We start from the raw sequence: 22,777 nt of genomic DNA on the forward strand, positions 1-22,777 counted from the left end.
AATTCTTCAAGAAATGATCATTTGCGATTTAGGGGTTGCTAAATTATCTAGATATTGCAACGTTTTAATAAAAAATAAAATAAAAATTGTATCATTACTTAGCAGAGTACAGGTGTGAGACTGCTACCAATTGTTGCACTGGATCATCCGAATATTATCGTAAATTGCTAGAACAACAATAGGTCCCGTGAGTCAATCAATTGTCTAATACGAATACGTTTATATTTTTAGGGGCCTCTTAAATGTAATGAGACAAAGTATATACAAAATTACAACAATATCTATCCTAATTAGATAATATCACTTATAAATTACGCGCATTATTAGCCATTAATTATTTTATTTTATTTTATTTTTTTTTATTTTTTTTTGTGTGTGTGTTTTTTTAGAGAGCCACAAGGGCGGAGGTGAGAATCGATTCCAGGATCTTCTGGAATCGGGAAATAAACTTCAAGCACTTGAGCTATCCCTCACTCTTATTAATTCATGATTCTATGATACGAGCAACATACATCATCTCATAATAAGTGTGTCATTATCATACATTTGGCTCATCATTTTCATTATTCCTCCAAATGAAAAATGGCTACAGGTGTAATTAATTCTATTATTAGCCAATTACGTACATGTTTAATATGGAGTATTTAGGTTAAAATTACAAAAGGATAATCTGAATTTAGTCATAAATAACTAATCAATCCGTACATTTTTAAAACAATTTTATTTTTATGCTAACTTAACTTTAACTAAGTATTCTCATTAGTATTTACAGAAAATGTTGCTATGTAACACAATTGTTAGATCACGTACTCTACTTTTTTATAATAACTTTAATAAATATAGATATTGGCCCTGTTTGGTAGAAAGCTGAAAGCTGAAGCTGATTGAGTTAGCTGATTTTGACTAGCTGATTTTATTAACTGATTTGACTAACTTATTGTATTAACTGGTTATATATATAAAAGTGTTTGGTAAATAGATGATAGCTTAAAGGTGATTGAGTATGTGAAATGACCAATAAGCTAATTGTGGGGTAGGTAGTTTAGATAGGATTTTAAATTAAATGAGGTTATAAGTGTCATTTCACAATAATTAATGAATAAGTTAATTGAAAAAGCTCCTAAAATGAGCTTTTTCAAAAAGAGCTTATTTAGTGGAATAAGCTCTTTCAATAAGCTTTCTACCAAACACTTATATTAGCTTGTTTGACTAGTCAATCAGCTAAAGTTAGTCAAATAAGCTAATATACATACCCCCAATAAACTTACTACCAATTACCAAACAAGACCATTAATTATCAAATTAATTAACGCATTGAGTATGTAAGTATTGTACTATCCAAATGGATGGAAAAATGACTAAAAGAGCATCAATATGAGTATAAACAAACACTCATAAGCTAATTAATAAGTTTTAGCATAGTACGAGCTAGATTACCCTCTCTTTTTAAAATCCTTGTAATCACTATTAATTAATTCATAAAACATATTGCTTGGTTACAAGTTAAGATAAATAAAAAGGTAAAAAGATATGTACTTGACCAATTTGGTAAAAAAAAAAACACCTTATGCGACAAATTGGTAAAAAAAAACATCAGGCGACAATTTGGTAAATAAAAAGCACCCCGACGACAATTAAGCCAATAGTTTGATCGGAGTATCATTTAGTCAACGCGTGTTATACACACTTGTTTTAAGCGTCTCATACCCTTCTTATCATATATTTTTTCTCTTTTTTCCCTCTTAATTAATTTCCTTTACTTAATTCCCCAACTACTCGGTTTCCTGTACCACTCCTCTCTTGGCTTCTTTTATATTTTAGCTTTTGAGAATCTAAGATATTATTAGTTAAATATTTATGTGATGCCTTAACCTTAGCAACATCAAAAAAATTAACATTTAACAAAAGCCCTAAAAACAAAGTCAAATATCATATATTTCTAATTGCACAACCTAAATTGCAAATTACTCTCTAATTATTTAATTAATTATACCTATCAATTAAATTACTCAAGTAATTTATGTCAATTACAAGGACTCACCTTTCTTCACTGTAAGTAAAAGTTTATGGGTCTTCAATTTGTTGACTTGGTGCTCTTTCTTTAAGAAATTGAATTGCTTTTTCTTGTCATCACTTCAATTTAGATGGGTAAAGGACATATGGAAAGGTATCAAAACAAGCTGTAGTATACGGGATGGAAGGGAAAGGGACAACCATTAAAGAAATGTGAGTGTTTTTTTTTTTTTTTTTTTTTTTTTTTAAATATTTTGGAAGATGAACTGGGAAGTTGAGGGTTAAAGTTGAGAGCATTAATGAGAGGGAAAATCGAGAAGAATATAAGAAAATTGGTAGTAGTATAAATTCAAGTATGTAGTGTGTGTAACACGCGTTGACTAAATGATACTCCGATCAAATTATTGGCTTAATTGTCGTCGGGGTGCTTTTTATTTACCAAATTGTCGCCTGATGTTTTTTTTTTACCAATTTGTCGCATAAGGTGTTTTTTTTTTTACCAAATTGGTCAATTGGCCTATATAAGCTTGATAAGTTGTTATTAGTCCTCAAAATTAGGTTGACAAAATCTACTTTGGAGATACTAAACAAATTATAGTTGCGTATAAGAAATTTGGTTGGTGTTAGCAAAGAAAGTGAGAGTAATTTATTTCGATAAACAAGCCAAGTGTTACCATTAAAATGAAAGTAGAATGTTGTAAATAAAGTAATTAACCAAATGCTGATATCAGACACATGCCTGCATCATACTCGTATACCAATATTTATATAGGAGCATAGGCCATACTATTGGGGATAATTAACAATTATTTAATTTCTTATTTTTCATTTTTGTCAAATTCCAACATTAGACCAACTCTAATGAATTTGATGATGAATTCATAATTATATAGAACACTTAATGTTAATGGTTGCTCAATAACCAAATCAGCGTAATTTTAAAAGATAAAAATAAAAGACATATATTGCGGAGTAATACACATGTCAATAGTGTACTTGTTCTAATCCGAAATATGATGGTATCAAGATATTAATAACTATCTTGTCATATTGGCCAAGCTAATAATATCAATGGTAGCTCAATAATTAAAAGTGGTGTAGTTGTAATCTAGAACTAGAATACACCTCAAAGTTCTTATGTTAGTTGCTAAAAAATAAAAACACTAATCATACTAGTTCCACTTAAACATGAACATCCCTTATTATTAGCTTGATTATATTGATTGACCAGCAACTGTCTGCTGTCTTTTATTGTTTGTTATAATAGGGGCTTGACATATGTTATCCAACATAATACATCATAATTTATCACTTTAGCAACATTATCATAAATAGTATTATGATATAATAAACTACTTAGCACAGTATTAATTCAGCAAGAGTCTAATATTTATGATTTTGCCAACATGCTACATCACGTGCTACGTGCGCCATCACCGTACACGTGTCTCATCATATTCATTTTACTTCAATTAATTAACATTTCTTGAAAATTATGGTTCACCAACTTAATTAGTCTTAATATAATCTATCTTCAAATTTATAGCTTGTCAATGTTGTCATTTCCCTCTACACCTATTTTAGTCCAACTACATATAAAGTGCGTCCGATTAAAATGAATATCTGCGGCTATTTTTGGCAGTACTAATTACTGGAAATAGAGGTGAAACTTTTTTTTTTTTTTTTGAATAGAAATAGAGGTGAAACTGAATAACTGATACATTAATTATAGTTACAACTGATGATGCATGTAATGTATAGAAAATGATGAGAATCGATCCTAAGATCGGATCTCTTGGAGCCGAGAGGCCAGGAAAGCTCTAACCACTTGAGCTATCCCTAACTCTCTAACATATGTCATTTTTAATGTTTGTTTTAGTATATACTTGTATATTAGTTTTAATCTGTAAGTGCTTAAATATAACCTTTACGATTACGAATAGCTAAACCAATGATTAAAAATTCATAAATTGCATGACGAGATCATATCAAAGAGCAATTTCGATCAATTCAAAAGTTTTCAATTAAATTAAAGGGTCTTTAAATTGAGAGCGATTGAAACCTACATAATTCTAAAAGCCAGGTGTCCATAATTAAACTAAGTAGATAATTTAATAAAGTATCACAAAACTATACAGATGGCAATAATTAGATTAATTTTATATAGTTAGTAATGTATTAAGGTAATCTCCTGTTAGCGTGGTTACAAACAGTACCCCTAGACACAAACATGCAATATAGGATGATAATATTTTATGTTTAATGAAGATTTTTAGGATGCTGCGAATCAGGAAAGTCCATTAAATATAATTGGATAATATAAGAAGAAGACAAAAAAATTAATCAAGATTAAGTGTACTTTGCAGCTAATGTGGTTATGATTTAGACATTAATTTGGTTTTAATAATAATTTAATTTTCAAAGTGATATAGTAGTTGATTTGACAAAATCTTATGAGTTGAAGTGAGAAGTGATCTAACCTTATCAGACTTTGTAACGTGGATTTGGATTTTGGAATTTATGTTATGTGATTAAATTAAAGGGGGGTTTTATCCAAGATTTTAAGGAAGATTAAAAAATTGATTAAGGATTTTATAGTGCATGCATTGTTGGATTTAGCTAGCTAGCTAGCTTAGTAGCATAGACTTATAGTGCAAGGTGGGATAGGTTATTACTTATGTTGTTTTCGTAATAATTCGGTAAAATAGATACTTGTATTAGTTATTCTTATTGGAATAAGCGAACATTTTATACTCATCATTTGAAATATGACTAGCATAATATTTTAATGTAAAAATTCTATAATGGTCGTTTGAAATACGACTATCATAATATTTTAATATTATATAGTTCATAAATGTATTTTTATCCGAGTAATAATTATATATATTACTCTATTTTTGCTATAAAATATTATCATCAACATTTTTTTATTATCAAATTTTTAGTTTTATTTATGTAATTTTTACTCTTATTCTATAGTTTCTTGAAAATTATTTATTTTATGTTGGATTAAAATTTTCATAAATTATATGTGCATTGTAGAAATTAGAATACTAATTGTATCCAATTTATAGTGTGAAAAAATGGATCGCTCATATTGTTTATCATTAAAATAATAAGATAGTCATATTTCAAACGACCATTGTAGAAACCCACATTTTAATGATTTTGTATTTCATAATTAATGTATTTTTTTAGTTATATTTATATTTAAATCACAGTAGACCAAATTTTATGTTTGCAGTAAAACATTTGTTATTTCCTAATGGTGTGTACTAATATTTGAAAATAGTTACAAGTACAAATGTACAATAACCGGCCATTCTTAAAGTATACAAAATATTTAAAATTGACGATCATTTTTAGGTCTTTAAGGTCGTGGCCACCAAATAAACTTCTAAAGCGTTAGACTTATATATATACTAGAGATTTGACTAGAAATTCATAGTTTCTCATCTGACAAAATTGTAAATAGTAAATTGGGGGTGAATTGAAGTGGTATGTGGTTTTGCGTATTACATTACAACTTTACTCCTTTGAGCAACATATTTTATTTCTCTAAATGGGAAACATGATTTAATGTTCAAAATAAGATAAATAATATTCCTATGCATGAAACATATTTATATAGTATAAATAATAACAACACGATATGCATGAATAAATATACCCCATCCCTTAGGCCTTATAAGGAGAAAAATTAAAACCACCTTGTATACGTTGTGCATGCCTTATCAATTGATGACAATTATTATTTGTAAGTTCAATTAAATAGAAAAAGTAATAATCCTTATTCTAAGTACTAAAAGTAGAGAAATATTCTGGATTCTTCCTTAAATTAGCTTGATCAAGAATCATATACAACATGTAACAATTTAAAAATGTAGCAAAAACAAAATACTAGAGTTACACGAGCAAGCAATGCCGTACACTCGGCCTAGCACAAATTCTCAACGGAAAGCGCCGCATTCATGCATTGTGCTATACAAACTACTTCTAGCGGATACATTGATATGAGTATAGCTATGTACAATGTAACGTACCGTACCCCCAATAATTAATTTGATATGCAATATTTTCAGACGAATGGTTGAACATTATTCTTGCTTTAATTTGTGGAGTATCTTCACCTAAAACACATCACGAATTATAAATAATATTTCTACTTCTCAGTTCTACGATATGAAACGTAGTTATCTACATGACTGTTTAATTAAATTCAAAATACATGTGTTTAAATCCGTCTGATAATAACATTGTAACTACAATTGGAGGGCTAAAGGGATAGAAGATTCGAAGGGGATTCGAAGAGATTAGGGCCAGTCGATAAGAGTGTTTAGTGGCCGAGTTGCCGTGTGAACAGTGGAATAACTACTATCTCCCACTATTGCAAGGCTTAAGAACACTTGCATAGTGCATGATGAAGAAAATTCTAGAAACAAACATAAGTATCATTCTCAATGTTATTCAATTCATAGACAAGCAACCCCATTTTCACGTCAACAAACATAAAAAGATAACCCCATAATTCTGTTATCTCACCACCCACTTAAACTTTGCAGGGTTCGTAGATGGAGTGATCAATAAATAGTGATGACTAAAAAAAACACCACAAATTTTAAAACAAACTTGTTTTTTGATACTTTCTGTTTGTTGTTATGCAATTCTAGTTTTGTGCACCATATTACTTTCCAAATAAAGTTGATTTTTTAATTTTGGACGTCATGATTATTGCCTTTCTATTTATTCCTTTTTTTCATGTTAAGATTCAGTGTACCAAATTTTTATAGCCTCTTATTTGCTTTAACTCTACTTGCTTTAACTCTTCACTTCACTTCTCTCTACTTGGTATAAAAATGAACACCAATGCACGATATATTAATATTGGTGGATTTAGATATTTTTTTTCGTACATAAAGTGTCCAACTAGATATGCAAATAATACCATACATTAGCCCTTTAACTCGTCTAATAATAATGGCTAGCTTCACCAAATATAGAAGCTAGCTATGTTTATTTATTAATGTTGTTTATAAAAATTATACAGTATATAATATGGTTGAGTACGTGATGTTGATTATCTTCCCATCATTTCATTAATATATTTATGGTGTTGAAAAGTTAATTAGACAATATATAAAAAGGTCACATTTTTGGTTTTTTTTTTTTTTTTTTTAAATATTTTGTACATCAGAACTTTGATCGATTAAGGGTTTGTTCTGATTGACTGAATTGAGTTGAAATGAACTGAACTGAACTTATTGGAGCTGAACTGAACTAAACTGAATATTTTATGAGAGAAGGAAATTAAGAACTGAACTGAACTGAACTTATTGGAGCTGAACTGAATTGAACTGAAAATAATATGAAGAGAACATGCCCTAAAAATAGATGAAACTATGAAAGTAATTAATAGGTATGTCCATACATAGCATATGCATATAATGGCATATATATACTACGTAATTGTGTACGCATGTATGCATATAGTACATGGAGCTAGAGAGTATGCTGTTTCCTATGAAGATGATCCGCCTAGATTGTGAGAAAAATCGCCTTCAATCATAGGAAGATTAATGAAAACAGAGGGATTACATACAACAAAGTTGAACCTTAAAATTAATATACCTACGAAACGTGCAAGGAAATTAAAGCAAATTATGTGCTCCGTTTGCTCTAGTAGCATTTTTCTTTCCAATTATGCCAAAAGCTAAGAGGATTGTTATGTAAGTGAGTATTAAGGGTATAATTTGTTCACATTTATTTTATTTATTTCAGGTCTAATAAGTTTAGTTCAGGTAAAATAAGTTATGATAAGGGTTAATAAGTTCAAATTACAGTTAAAATAAGTTTTAATAAGTTCAGTTAAGTTCAAATCGATAAGTTCATATAACTATATAAGTTTAGTTAGGTTCAAATCGATAAGTTCATATAATTAAGTTTAGTTAATTTCAGATAAAATCAGATAAGTGAAAATCAGGTGAATACATACTCGAAAATGGATAGGATAAATAATGAATCTTTCCTATTTCAATCTATTTTTCCTTTTCAATCCTTTTATATACTTCGTATAAATATTTATCTCTCCTGGCCTTCTTAACCTTTCCCCTTCTCCTCAAATTCTCTCAGCCAAACACACTATATATATTAAATTACTTCAAGTCGTAGCTTAGATACTTCGTACATGATTTCTACACCAAAATACTACCACATCATAGTATATAATTTATTTTCTATTTTGATCGTAAATTATATTTGATGCAATAAATGATATATTGATATACAATGATGTAATAATATGCCTAAAAGTACAGTTCATAAAGAACTATGAAGCTAAGTACTTAACCTAATATTAGTAGTACAAATCATATAGAATGAAGTACATGCTAAACCTAATAATTGGTTATGTCATTTATATTCTATCATCCATCATAGATGAATGTTCAAGAAACAGTGCTGTAATAATGATGGATCGGACCTCATATCAAACCTATGATTCTATGAAGATAAGATAGATTTAATATATGGCTTATATGCGCAAACATGGCCCTAGATATTTGATAGTTTTAATCATTATCACTTAATTTGATAGATATTTTTGTCCTCAAATTAAATAGTATGTCTAACAATTTTATTTTTGGGTCTTCCAACCATTTCACCTTTTGGGCTAATTCATATTTAGGGTTCAGTTCATTTTAGGTGATTAGATTCAAATCTCCTCCTAATTGTTGTTACGGGGATCAAATAATACATACGCGGTCATCATATCCCTACCAAGTGCATCTCAGCTCATTCACCACATCACCAACGTATCAATTGGTAGTTTAACTTGTCTAACAATCTAACATGTTCCACACATGATATATATACATACACGTACATACATTTAATTTCTGGTATCAAAGAGAAGTACTCTGCCGATGAGTCAACATCTCACGAGTCGGCCTCTCTAGCTACATTATTGATTAACATAGTCTAATTATAAGAAAATTCCGACTCTTCAAAAACATGTAGATGATGAAGCTCGAACATGTGAAATTCAAAGCCATCAATTTAAGATTTTGTTAATACTTGCATAATCATACATACATACAAATGACATACAATTATATAAAATCACAATCAATCAGATAAAAAGCGTTGTGTTGGTTATCATGACAACTCCACGCATGCATGCATGTTACATTATCATATAAATGAAATGCCAAGTGGGTCTCTCTAATTGGCACATTGTCTCCTCATCATGCATAAGTATACATGCTGGATGATTTAAATATCACAAATAATATAAGATGGTGAATTACTGGAAGATTTTAGAGGATAGAAAAAAGAGATAGATTAAAAAAAATGGAAGTACTTTTCTAATTATAGTATACGTACATATGGCAATAGTTAGACCACAGTAAGTGCTATATATCTATCTGCAAATTATTATGAGAATCACTAACTAGTTTTTCAGATGACTGATGAGTGATGACCCAAGTCGTTGATTGGGTGAATGGGTGGTGTCCAACTATACCAGCTAGCAATCCTTCGGTTACGCCCACAAGACCACAATATGTCGATATGGTCCATGCAAGGTAAGTTGCCCTAGTATTGTTGGGATATCGGGTTTGGGTAACTTTGTCGATGCTAACTAGTGTCAATAATGTTGTCGCGATCATCTAAAGATTGATTTAGATATGAATATATACATGCTTCTCTTTAGGCAGTACGGACTAATTTTTGTATTGAAATAAATTAAACTTGTTTTTTTTTTTTTTTTTTTTTTTTTTTTTTTTTTTTTTTTTTTGTAGTGCTTGGTTTGTGTTCATTCTGATCAAGATATTATTCATGGTAAAACTAGTCTAGCCCTAAAAAATTGGACTCAAATTAATGTACCTTATTATCCTATGTACTTGTATTTCAAACTGAATTAATATTGTTAATGATCATTTTTTGGATGAATATTATAGTTATTGACAATAGATACGACAAGTTTGACTGGATCATAATTAAACCATGTATCAAATAGCTAATTATCTGATCGATATGAAGGGTACAATTTGAAGTCTTAAACTAAACTGATATAATATTCTAATGTTTGATGTGTTTTTGACATCTTCAAATAAAACTTTCACTTTTTTATCTAATATTGAGCTCAAAAAAAGGACTGGATAGCTCGATTTTAGAAATTAAAGCGTACATAATGTTATTTATAGAAATAATGGATAGTTATTCTCCTCCATAGTAGAATTTAAAATATTTGAATAGCATTTTAAAGAGGATTTAAAAAAGAAAGATAAACATTTTCATGTCGCACTTGCACATTAGTCATTTGCTTAAGTTGTGAACTTGTGATCACTCTTGATAATAAAAAGTCCATCTCAAAGTTAACAATCATTATATACAATCATCCTAAAAAAAAAAACCTTAACTCTCATAGGAGAAATAGGAGATCAAGATCGATCATTAGTTTTTTTTTGGAACTAGGGTAGTAGGGTACGTAGTACTATAGATCTATACATAATTACATATATATAGTTCTCGATCAGCTAGGCAAAGTTAAACCTAATAATGTAATTATCATCAATCGATATTACTTATGCATAATAAATACTAAGCGGCTAGCCGGCTAGCAAGCTAAGTTGCTTATAACTCTACATACAATTGTACAAATCTGTCAATTTTTTTGTACTAAGTAAATAGTAATCATCAATTCAAATGCATAGACTTGCCATTAATAGTCTGGTCTTCTTTTATAGCTGTTGCCTGCTGCCTAAGTCACAATCTTGAATACGTACCACGTACCATCACCATGTTTTTTTTAGATAATTATTACATATTACTTCATGAATCATGAGATATTTTTGTGATTCTTGAGATATCTATCTACATCAAAGAGACCAACCTGCGTTATACTTCTTTCGTTTCAATAAACTTAAATGGCTACATTTTATTTTTGAATTATGAAACTAGCTATTCACGAATGTCAATTATATTCAATTATTATTTATGATTTATACGTCAGGAAATAAATATATTTAAATATTATATTTGACAATCTTCAAAGGATGTAACCACTGTATATTGAAACGGAGAGAGTAATACGTAGAGGATCATCCAGAAGTCAAGATTACAAGTTTGACTTTTAGACGTACAAGCTTTATCATGGATCAATAAACATCAACATAGCAGTTATAGTGGTGTACTTAGCGATCTTGCATTTAATGCCGCCAACAATATCCAAAATTGTCAACGAATCTTGGTAATTGTCACGATCATATCATATCTTCTTAATGTTATAAGCTCCGTATAAGTCATACTATATGCATGTGCAACTGTATTAGTTAGTTCGATGTACTGAATTTTCTTGTTCTTAGCTTGAAATTGCATGCTAAAAAAAAGTATACATATATATTGCTTGATTAGAAAACTATGTTGAAGTTGTATTTATTTATTCTTTATTTAGATGCAGCACATTCATAATCAACCTAAATTAGGTGAAACACCATCTTTTAGAGATTTGATCAAACTATATGAACCATTAAATTGATACTTCTTTTGCTCACTTATTGTACGATTGGCTTTGAGAGCATGTAGCAATACGATGTTGGAGCTTGACTTGCACATGGGATAACGATTAAGGATAACTCGAAAAAGTCCGAAATGTATCTTAGTTTAGGTGTACAAAATATTTTTCTTCCCCACAGACAACGGTTGTACTAGATGACAATTTTGTAATCCTTTCCCAACCTTTGAATATTAAAATGATTGAGATAGTTAGGTTCAACATATCATGTAATGATGTTAAACACTTACTATATTATATCCGAAATTTCAGGTTGGCTTGGATGGTGGCCCTTTTTAGTAAGGGCTCATTTAGCAGACGAGTAAAATGAATAGACTATCCATGTTATCATTTATCGACTTGTCATAGGGATGCCCCAGTTTCTCATACTGAATAACAAAATTTGTTTCTCACATGGCTTTTTCGTAAATAAACGAACAACTTTATTCTATTGTGGAGCCCATAATATGAATAAGTCGTTGATTTATTCATGAAAATGCCCCCATGAGAAACAAATTTCGTTTCTCAATATGTGAAACAGAGAATTTTCCAATTGCCGGCTCATTTAGCACATGAATAGACTATCTCTATTATCACACAATACTTATTTGGATTACCACATATTTACATGTGGTGAGTAGTGAGACTATCTCGTCAATGAGGCAAGGGAAAGTAGGTAGCTAGGATGAAATGAATGTTGATGTTGGTCTCCTTAATCCTTATATTTTCATCCTTGCCTAAGACATAGCTCAACAAGTGCAAAGAACTCTATACAAATTGGATTGGCCCACTTCTAAGAGGCCCAAAGTTGTAGCTCTAAAAAAAGCTTTACCCATTACCCAAGAAAGTTAGGCCCAAAGTCTTGTTCTTCTTGTTCCCCAAACTTTCTGAAAAGTTCTGCTAAGAGAGAGAAAGTAGAGAGAGAAAACTATGGAGTTTGTACTAGAAGAAGGCAAGAAATCTCACTCTGATTGCTCCACTTTAATACTGGTAAGCTCAATTCAACTTTAATACTCCTCAATTCACATTAATTTCTTGATTAATTCATCATTCTAATTAGTAATTAGTATTAGGTTAACCAATTTTGCTGAAATTGAAATTGTTGATTTTCCCCAATTCTTACGTTTAATTTTTCTGTTTTGTTGGTAATTCTGGGTTGAACTGTATTAGCCAGCTTTATCAATAGGAAATGTGGGACAATTAGCAGTGGATTTGTTGATATCATCAACTGGTACTCAGAAAATCGGGTATTTGGATGATCCCAATATCCTTCCCTGTGTTGGTAATGACGCTTTTGGCCCTCTTCCTCATGGAGACCTTGCTCTTCCCCTTGAAGGTCTCTCTCTTTCTAATTCCTAACCTTTTCTTTCATGAAAGTATTGTACATTGTTTGTTTATGGGTTTTTAATTGTTATGGATTTCTAATATTGACTCATTAAGTTAGTTGAGGTAAGGTTGCGCACATCTAATAGACTAATACTCACTCCGTTTCAAAATGATGTTCCTGTTTCGTAAATTGATGAAAATTTTTACCCATCCTTGACCACAAATATATTTAATCTCATACTAGCAAAAATTATAAAAGTTGGATATTAATACTCTACTGACGAATCAAACTAGATCCCACATGACTATATTTGTTCTTATAGATTAAGAGAAATATAGAAGATTCTATCTTTTTTAGAAAAGTCAAATATTCCAAACAAGAATATCATTGTGGAACGAAGGGAGTACCAGTTACTATATCACGGGCAGGGCCGATTCTATAAATTAAGGGTAATGTTGAAATCCATGTTGTAGATGCTAGAGTGTCAATGTGATCATATTCTAGTTTGTTATACTCGATCGAATTCGGAACTATCTAATGATGATATTCTTGTTTGCAGTGTATGATTCAGTTTCGAGTAAATTGACTTATGTTCAACAAAGATCTCCAGTAGTTAAGGTAAAATTATAAATCTTGTATATGCTATACCATGATTCTGAATGTTATATGCTTCAATTTGATGATCTTAAAAAGTCTAAACATGTAATCTAATTGATTAGGTTGACTAGTATTTTAAACGAAAATCAGTAAGTTTGATTACTAGTATACTGAATAGTGCGCAAGTGAAGTAGTTGATGCAAGAATCTTTGTTCCTGTTATGTTCAATAAATTATTGTCAATAATGTTCCAGCATTCGTGGATTGGGGGGGGGGGGGGGGGGGTGGGGGCTTTTCTTGCTCCCAACCTGACTCATTGTTGCCCAACTTAGGATCACCTGTCGTTTTGTAATGTCGAAGTAGTTAATTTTACAAGATATTCTTTGGCTTTCTACTTTCTAATTACTTTTGGGTGTCATGAGATCAAATAGTTTTTACCAATACAGTCATCCTTGACTCCTAGATTGGCAAGTGTCTAATTTTGTGTAGGATTCCTTGGTGGTTGGTAAGCTTATTTTCTTATAGAAAAATTCTGTTATTCTGATATATTTTGTCTTTTAGGGGATGATAATTCAATTTGCCCAAAATTTGGCTGATTTTGCCGTTGCTGCTGGAATGAACCATGTTATTGTACTTTCTAGCTTGGACTTTGGGCGGTGGAAAAAGGTCGATATGTCCAGGTATCTTAGCCTTTGTTCTTAGGTCTTTAACTTGCATTCAAAGAGGATATAGGTTCAGCTATCATGAATTGCAATCAAAGTTCCAACCAACTTTAATCAACCATGTAGTTTTCTCTGCGTAGTTTTTTAACAAGTGTCTGAAGCATTCTGAATAGTTCAGCTGGCCATTTTTCCTTTTGTTATTGAAATAAATTATGTGGAATGCGGGAGTGAACAGTAGCATTTAACTTGATTTATTTTGTTGATTCTTCAGTGGAATGCCTATTCATTACCTCTCAAGCACCAATGCGGATGGAAGTGATGATGATTGTGAAAAGCTTGGATGGAAACGACTGCAAGAGTACACTCCTTCTCAAGGGCGATGGCAGTATCTTAGCACAGTTGCTGAAGGCAATATCGTTGAGGAAAATTCTGTTCCTTTTGATGATGATCTAGAAAAAGATGAAGATTATTATGCCAGTTTGCCTTTCGCAGCACTATTTTCTTGCTTTAAGGTAAAGGTTATGCAAGACATTTATATAGCAAGGCTAGCTTCAGAGAACAGTTTTTGTAGATGTTCGCAACTCAATGCTGCTTCATTGCTTATATCTATTGTGTGTTTTCGTTTGGAACTGTGTATTACATGCAAAATCTGTGATGTTGCAATTTGCAAATATAAACTAGAATTTGTATTTTTATTTTATAGGAGATACTATAATATTTTTCTTACTGTGCCGTGGAACCCAATTATTACTGATCTACAAGTTGCCTCTTTTTTTTCTGGTCAGGCGAGAGGTTTGAAAGTGACTTGCTTGCTCTGTTACTGTTCTGAAGGAGATAACATATGCGATTCCTTTAATCTTGCTGAGGCTGCATGCAAAATTTCAGGACTGCGCCCTAGTGATTGCCACTGTAAGATGTTTCACATTACTTTGTAGTAATTTCTTAATTGCTTTCTGTGAATTACCAGAGTAGTTAGTGAACATGTTTAGTGTGAATGGTAAGCTACTAATGTCAAGTGGTAAGTTGGTGGAGCATATGGCTTTTGTCCTTCCGGTACATCCTTATCCTTTCTACTCTGCCCTTTTTCATCTTAGTTTTGCATAGATACTTTTTGCATACTTGTAGATATTTTTTTTCTCTGCGACTATTTCCAAGTGTTAGCACCAATCAAATGTTCTGTTTAGAGAATTATCTCCTTTGGAGTGAGGACTGAGGAGCTCAAGCATTCATATCTAGTTGTAGATATTATCCTATCTTGATCAACTACTAAAGCCGGCAAGCCCTATAGTCCTTCTCTTTCCTGAGCTTAGATTGCATTTGACTAGCTGTATTATTGCACAATTCGACTAAGGTATACGCAAAGTCTGCTATTGTGTTGGTAATGAAATATCTATCCGCTACTTGTGTTGTGTTGCACAGTGGAAGACAGTTTAAAGTTGCAAATATTTTTGTAGGAAGCTGTATTTGTTCTGTCTAAGTTTGCCCCCTTTTGGAGTTCCGGTTGAGGATAGGAATGGAACTCTTTGTATCAGGTCTCTAGCTGAAGCTTTATAAAATGTCAGAATAAAGTCTTGTTCAACTTTACTTCTCACCTGAATTCTTCTGCCAAATTACTATTCTCAGAATATGAACAGAATTATTTGTATTCGGTTCCTTGATGATGCTGGGATATAATGTCAGAATAAAGCTCTATCCCAGACCTCCCAGTTCTTTTTCTAATTCGTTGGCCAAATTACAAATCAAGAGTTCGACTGATAATTTAAACAAATGATAGCCATATGATTAAGATCTGTCAGTAAGAGTGGTAAATGCTATACAGTCCCTTGTCTATCTGAGGTATTGATATTTTGTGGGGAACTCACCTCATTCTACAAGTTATATTTTTCTATTGAAGAAAAGTGTGGTTTACATTGCCGTCGCTAATTAACACAAACTTTTTATTTTTCACACATCCTCTCTCTCTCTCTCTCTCTCTCTCTCTCTCTCTCTCTCTCTGAGTTACACATGGTGGCTCTGTTCAACTTAACTGTAGCTAAATCTGGCCATGGTTGTGTTGAACATGGCACTTTTTTGTTTTTTCTTGCTGACTGTGGCAGAACAGTGATGAAATATTTACTGTGCTGCCGCTGCTCTCTCTGCCATTCACGCTTTACTGTAATTTTTTCAATGGTACTAGCTGATGGACAGCCGATGGTGATGATGGTTAGATAAGTGCACATTCTTGGGTTGTAATGATGATGAGTATGACAGGCTAGTGGGTGGCAGCACTGGTAGAGCTGCCTATGTGGCTGTGTGATGCTTCTGGTGACATAGCAGTGGGTTTTGTTGATGTCGATGGTCTATGGCCTGGAAATTATGAATTTTGTTACTACTCAAGGAATTTTAACCCATGGAGTAGGGTCTGCATTTGGGAGAGAGTGGGGTTGGGTTATTAGTAACAAAACTGAAAGATAATTTATTCAATCAAAAGTTAAATAATAGACTGGGGGTTAAATAATAGGCTTGTAATATGTAAATCTATGTTCTTCTCTGATTCTCTATTAAATGTTAACGCCATTACATCAATGTAATATTCACCTTGACTACTAGAACTTGAAACATTTTCACTTGCTCTATCTTTACAAAAAAACCACTAATATTAGTTACTCATTATTACTACTATGTACTATCCTTATGTGGTAAAATGTTGCTGCAAGTGGTTCAAAACCAATCTCTTCTCTACTTCTGACCAGTTAAGATTATAATTCATTTTGGCCTGGCCAATGTTGCTACCCAATGTGGCTTGGAATCTTTGTCGAACCACGTGCTTATTGATTTGTAAACCTTTTTCTCTTTTTGTTGTATACAGCGGGTGAAGATAGAGGGTGGATCACCCCACTTTCATGGAAGAGTGTGTATGGACCACCTCCAGATATGGAGATGTTCTAGGCTGATTGAAGCTGGAAAGCGTAGGACATTTAATACATGTTGAACCCTATGTTTATTAGTTTACAAATCCAAGTACAAGAAAACATGAGTCAGAAGATCCAGCTGCGAAGGAGTTGAATTTACAACAAAGCTTCTGTGGCTGAGGTTGTTTCATTAGGTACTCTTCCTTAATCACCATGTGAATTGGAATTGTATGGTACAGTATTAGTCCTTAATTACAGTTTACAGCTCTGCCTCTGCTCTTTATGTATCGGTTTTGATTGTTAACATAGTAGGCATATTTCTTTGTTTCTTCTCAATCCATTAGTATACTTTCTGGGTTGTAGAGTTGATTTCGTTTGGTTTATTCAGGTTTCTTTTGTGCTTTGCTTATAGTCCTGATCATGCATTTTTTGTAGCATTATGTGAATACTGGACTTAATGTTAACAAACAATAGCAATGGTTGTGGAGAATTATAAAATAACATTGTTGGGGTAATGCAGCATTGTGTATAAGACTTTAAGGTCCTTGAATTATGCTAATTAAATAAAAAGAGTGGAAAAGTTCAAAAGCAATATATAAATGTTAATTAAATTCTTCAAACTATGTTTCAATATTTATTTTAAGCTTTTAAGAGGACTTTCTTTTTTAATATTGACTTATCATTTTTTAATATTGACTCTACTGTTAATAATACCAATTTGTTCTTACTTGTTAGTACATGCAACCCACGATTCAATCAAGGCCTTAACCACTAGTTCAGAATGTTCTGTGTTAAAGAAATTATACAGGGCTTAATATGTGTATGGTCAGCCCCAACATATGCTATATAATAGGTGTGCTAATGTTACAATTGTATTAACTTGCCCCTTCTCTCACAATGTCATCTGTATCAGTCTCCTCTTCTCTCCTCTCATCATCACCATCTTCGGATCTTCCTCTATGTGAGATCCCTGGAAGTTATGGTCTGCCCTTCTTTGGAGCCATTAAAGACCGGTGGGACTTTTTTTACCTCCAAGGGCGAGACCAATTTTTCAGGTCTCGCATGGAGAGTTACAATTCCACAATTTTTCGAGCTAACATGCCTCCTGGTCCTTGGATATCCCCTGACCCACGGGTCATTGTTCTTCTAGATGCCAACAGCTTTTCAGTTCTCTTTGATAATTCCAAGGTTGAAAAACGAGATGTTTTTACTGGAACTTACATGCCTTCCACCTCCTACACTGGGGGTTATCGTGTATGCCCCTATTTGGATCCAAGTGAGCCTGAGCATGGATCCCTCAAGGCCCTGTTGTTCTCTTTCCTTGCCTCAAAGCATGAAGAGTTTATCCCACTCTTTCAGAGCTGTATGAAAGGTCTGTTCAATGGTCTTGAGGATCAGCTGAGAGATACAGGCCGGGTCAAGTTCGAGCAGCTCAATGATGTACTATCTCTTGAGTTTGTTTTCAGGCTGTTTTGTGATGGCAAGAGTCCTTCAGACACCAAATTAGAGTCCAATGGGCCGATCACGATCAAGAAGTGGCTAATTGGCCAAATAGGACCTGTGGCTTCATTGGGATTACCCAAGTTATTATTTCCAATCGAAGATTTTTTAATGCATTCAGTTAGACTACCTTTTCTGTTGGTGAAAGGTGATTATAGAAAGCTGTATGATGCATTTTACTCCTCAGCAAAATCATTCTTGGACAAAGCCGAGGGTTTTGGTTTAAGTAGAGAGGAGGCATGCCATAACTTAGTTTTCATAGCTGGATTTAATTCATTTGGGGGATTTACAATATGGTTTCCGTTAATGATGAAATGGGTTGCATCCGCTGGGGAGAGCCTGCATCGTGAGCTGGCTGATGAGATTAGGACCACTGTGAAGTCTGAGGGTGGAGTCACTCTAAATGCCATCAGCAAGATGGCCTTGACCAAGTCAGTGGTTTACGAGGCTCTAAGGATTGAACCTCCTGTCCCATACCAGTATGGGCGGGCTAAGGATGATTTGGTGGTTCAAAGCCATGATGCTTCATATAAGATCAAGAAAGGGGAAATGATCTTTGGGTTCCAGCCGTTTGCTACAAAAGATCCAAAGATCTTTGATGATCCTGAGAAGTTTGTAGCGAATAGATTTGTAGGGGAGGAAGGAGTAAGGCTGCTGAAGTACGTGATATGGTCAAATGGAAGAGGGATTGATGATCCGACGGTAGATGACAAGCAGTGCGCAGGTAAGAATCTTGTGGAACTTTTGTCTAAAGTTTTCCTGGTGGAATTCTTCTTGCAGTATGATACATTTTCTGTTGATGCTTCTAAAACCACTCTGACTTTCTTGTCCTTGAAGAAAGCCACCAGCACTTGATGTTTGAGAAAAACAACAATGATATCTTATAATCATTTTTTTGTTTGTTTTTGTTTTTGTTTTTGCTTTTCTTTTTTTATTTGAAGTTATGCATGGATTAGTTCACGACATTTTGCATAAAAAATGTCTATGAATTTGCTAGCAGAACAAGTAAATAATCATGAAATGCAATTGTGCGCTTTTTTTTTTTTTCCAAATAGGTTATCTTACATGTTTCCGAGATCTTGTAAGTTTGTAAGTTTGATTTGCTTATGAATAATTTTTAATGAAATGGTTCTCTAATCATACAAGTATACAGTGTACACTTTTCAAATAAGAATCTGTAATACAAAGTATGTCAAAGCTAGACTCGTCTAGGTGGTGGCTTTCCCTTGTCCTTCCTCTCCACCTCCAAGGGTTTTGTATGCAATTTTGGTTGAGTTAATCCGCAAGTGGTCCTTGCACCATTAGATGTTGTCTAATGGTGGATATCTGTTCTTCTGCTTGAGTTTTGACAGATTTTGTTCTATTTATCGTAACATTTTCCAAGTTTCCGTTGGTGTTTTAAGTTGATGGTTTATTTAAGGAAATTTTGTGAAAAACTACCTATTATACTCCAGAATTTGCGAGAAACTACCTATTAAAAAAAATGTTGTAATTGACTACCTAATTTTCGAAAAATGTTGTAATTTACTACCTTACGCCGGATTATGAAGGAGTTTGACCAAAGTTCTCCGGTGTTGACTTGGTCACGTGACCATCACGTGACACTTAATGACCCTTTTCTTTCACAAGTGTCACGTGACCAAGTCAATGTCGGAGAATTTTGGTTAAACTCCTTCATAATCCGGCGTAAAGGTAGTAAATTACAACATTTTAAAAAATTTAGGTAGTCAATTACAACATTTTTTTTAATAGGTAGTTTCTCGCAAATTCTAGATTATAATAGGTAGTTTTTCACAAAATTTCCTTTATTTAATGATGGGAGGTTTTTAGGTACGTCTTCTTGATGTCTTCCTACTAGTTGTATTGCCTGTATACAATGTTACAAACTTGAATTTGGAGGACGTCTGATTCATTGCATTCCCCCACCCCCCCCCCCCCCCCCCCTTCTCTCTTTCCCTTCAACATTATATAAACTCACATATTGTACGGAGTAGGGAGAGGTTATGGCTGGACAACAGTTGGTTAGCCGACCGTGGAATGACTGGACCTTTGATACACAGTTGGGTGATTCTAACATTAAGTGCATCAGGAAGAGGATTAAAACACGCGAAATTTATTGGAACCTCTATTATTCACTTGACTACATCTAAAGCTAGGTGCACCCAAATCTTAATACATACTTCGTATAATGATATTAGCTGAAAACAGTAATATCTTGGATGGTAGGTGGTAAGTTTTTCTGCGTAAAATTTTCTGATTTTACACTTCTCGTTGTTCTTCCTTTAAGCAATGTAATCTTTATATTGTCCCTTCAACGGATTTGTATGATACAGTAAGTTGTTAAGACTATATTAGCAACTAGCTGGCTCTGATGTGCTCTATTCTTCATATGATATTTGTGCTATATATTAGCTATTTTTGAATTTTCCTACCACCCTCCTCAAGTTCTCAACAATGTCATCTCCATATGTGTATTCTTCTCATCTTAAAAATGAGAGCGATGAGCTTTTAGTGTCACCATTGCCGGACCTTCCCCTTCGTGAAATCCCTGGGAGTTATGGTGTGCCCTTCTTTGGAGCTATTAAGGATCGGTGGGACTACTTTTATGTCCAAGGAGAAGACCAATTCTTTAGGTCTCGAATGGAAAAATACAACTCCACGGTGTTTAGAGTTAACATGCCTCCCGGTCCTTGGATATCCCATGACTCGCGAGTTATTGCTCTTCTGGATGGCAAGAGTTTCCCTATCCTATTTGATACTTCTAAGGTTGAAAAACGCGATGTGTTTACAGGAACCTACATGTCTTCCACCTCCTTCACCGGAGGTTATCGTGTGTGCTCCTACTTGGACCCAAGTGAGCCTGCACATGGCTCTCTTAAGTCCTTATTACTTTCTTTCCTCACCTCAAAGCATGAGGAGATTGTCCCCCTTTATCAAAGTAATCTAAAAGGCATGTTCGAAGAGCTAGAGGATCAATTGAGGGGCAAAGGCCGGGCAGAGTTTGGGCCATTGAATGATGCTTTATCGCTTGAGTTTGTTTTTAGATTGTTTTGTGAGGGTAAGAACCCTTCGGATACCAAGTTGGAGTCCAAGGGACCTAGCATGTTTAGAAAGTGGATAACTTTCCAATTAGCACCCTTGAACACATTGGGTTTACCCAAGTTGTTAGCCCCGATTGAAGATTTCATATTGCATTCTATTAGGCTACCTTTCTTTCTAGTAAAAGGTGATTATAAAAAGTTTTATGACGCGTTTTACTCCTCTGCAACATCATTTCTAGACAAAGCTGAAAGCTTTGGTATGAGTAGAGAAGAGGCCTGCCATAATTTAATTTTTATGGCTGGATTTAATGCATTTGGGGGGTTTATTAAGTGTTTTCCATCTTTGATCAAATGGGTTGCATCCGGAGGAGAGACCCTACATCGCGAGCTAGCTAAGGAAATCAGGGCTGCTGTGAAGTGTGAGGGTGGAGTCACCTTGAATGCCATCAACAAGATGGCGTTAACCAAATCAGTGGTCTATGAGGCTCTAAGGATTGAGCCTCCTGTACCATACCAATATGGGCGAGCTAAGGATGATTTGGTGATTCAAACTCATGATGCTATGTTTAAGATCAAGAAAGGGGAGATGATATTTGGATATCAACCCTATGCTACAAAAGATCCAAAGATATTTAATGATCCTGAGAAGTTTATAGGGAGTAGATTTGTCGGAGAGAAAGGAGAAACATTGTTGAAGTACGTGTTATGGTCGAATGGAAGGGGAATCGATGAACCAACTATGCATAATAAGCAATGCCCTGGTAAGAACTTGGTGGAGCTCTTGCCTAGAGTTTTCTTGGCGGAATTCTTCTTACGGTATGATACATTTTCAGTTGAAATCGGCACCTTGTTGTCGAATACCACCGTGTCCTTCTTGTCCTTGAAGAAAGCCAAGAGAAGCCCTTGATATAGTGATAAACGGATAACCTTACTAAAACATATTATGGATGTGATTTATGGTGTGATGATTAATGTAAAGTTATGTGTGATTGCCAATTACCATTTTATGTAAAAATAAAGGGCATAAGGCAATAAATGTATAGCCTGATTGAATTTGAATATACTTACAAAGTTACAAGTATAACTATATCTTCTCTCTATTCTATCTCTCCAAAAAAATTTCTTTATGCTTTGAATTCCATGGTTTGAATATACTTACAAAGTTACAAGTGAAAAAGTAATGTACTTACAAAG

At 33.3% G+C, this 22,777-nt stretch overlaps 3 protein-coding genes across 3 annotated transcripts; all 3 read left to right on the forward strand.

Moving 5' to 3' along the window:
* Positions 1-12,425: 12,425 nt before the first annotated feature.
* LOC145560197 (uncharacterized) lies at positions 12,426-17,411 on the forward strand. Its single transcript, XM_081621456.1, has 7 exons — positions 12,426-12,556; positions 12,737-12,902; positions 13,453-13,511; positions 14,051-14,169; positions 14,423-14,663; positions 14,937-15,060; positions 17,000-17,411. The coding sequence occupies exons 1-7, from the start codon at positions 12,497-12,499 to the stop codon at positions 17,077-17,079; spliced, it is 849 nt and encodes a 282-aa protein (XP_081477582.1). The 5' UTR covers positions 12,426-12,496; the 3' UTR covers positions 17,080-17,411.
* Positions 17,412-17,811: 400 nt separating this feature from the next.
* On the forward strand, positions 17,812-19,500 carry LOC145560198 (allene oxide synthase 3-like). The gene has a single exon (XM_081621457.1). It carries the CDS (start codon positions 17,940-17,942, stop codon positions 19,395-19,397), a length of 1,458 nt encoding a protein of 485 aa, XP_081477583.1. The 5' UTR covers positions 17,812-17,939; the 3' UTR covers positions 19,398-19,500.
* Positions 19,501-20,914: 1,414 nt separating this feature from the next.
* On the forward strand, positions 20,915-22,600 carry LOC145560199 (allene oxide synthase 3-like). The gene has a single exon (XM_081621458.1). It carries the CDS (start codon positions 20,997-20,999, stop codon positions 22,488-22,490), a length of 1,494 nt encoding a protein of 497 aa, XP_081477584.1. The 5' UTR covers positions 20,915-20,996; the 3' UTR covers positions 22,491-22,600.
* The last annotated feature ends 177 nt before the right edge of the window (positions 22,601-22,777 follow it).

Source organism: Chenopodium album, chromosome 9 (assembly GCF_948465745.1).
Source record: "Chenopodium album chromosome 9, dcCheAlbu1.1, whole genome shotgun sequence".
Taxonomy (NCBI): domain Eukaryota; kingdom Viridiplantae; phylum Streptophyta; class Magnoliopsida; order Caryophyllales; family Amaranthaceae; genus Chenopodium; species Chenopodium album.

Bases quoted from the DNA above. Each gene is read 5' to 3' on its own strand.
- LOC145560199 (XM_081621458.1), top strand. From the start codon at position 20,997: ATGTCATCTCCATATGTGTATTCTTCTCATCTTAAAAATGAGAGCGAT.
- LOC145560197 (XM_081621456.1), top strand. From the start codon at position 12,497: ATGGAGTTTGTACTAGAAGAAGGCAAGAAATCTCACTCTGATTGCTCC. The intron at 12,903-13,452 runs GTCTCTCTCTTT...TCTTGTTTGCAG, and splicing joins CCTTGCTCTTCCCCTTGAAG to TGTATGATTCAGTTTCGAGT. The intron at 13,512-14,050 runs GTAAAATTATAA...TTTGTCTTTTAG, and splicing joins AAAGATCTCCAGTAGTTAAG to GGGATGATAATTCAATTTGC.
- LOC145560198 (XM_081621457.1), top strand. From the start codon at position 17,940: ATGTCATCTGTATCAGTCTCCTCTTCTCTCCTCTCATCATCACCATCT.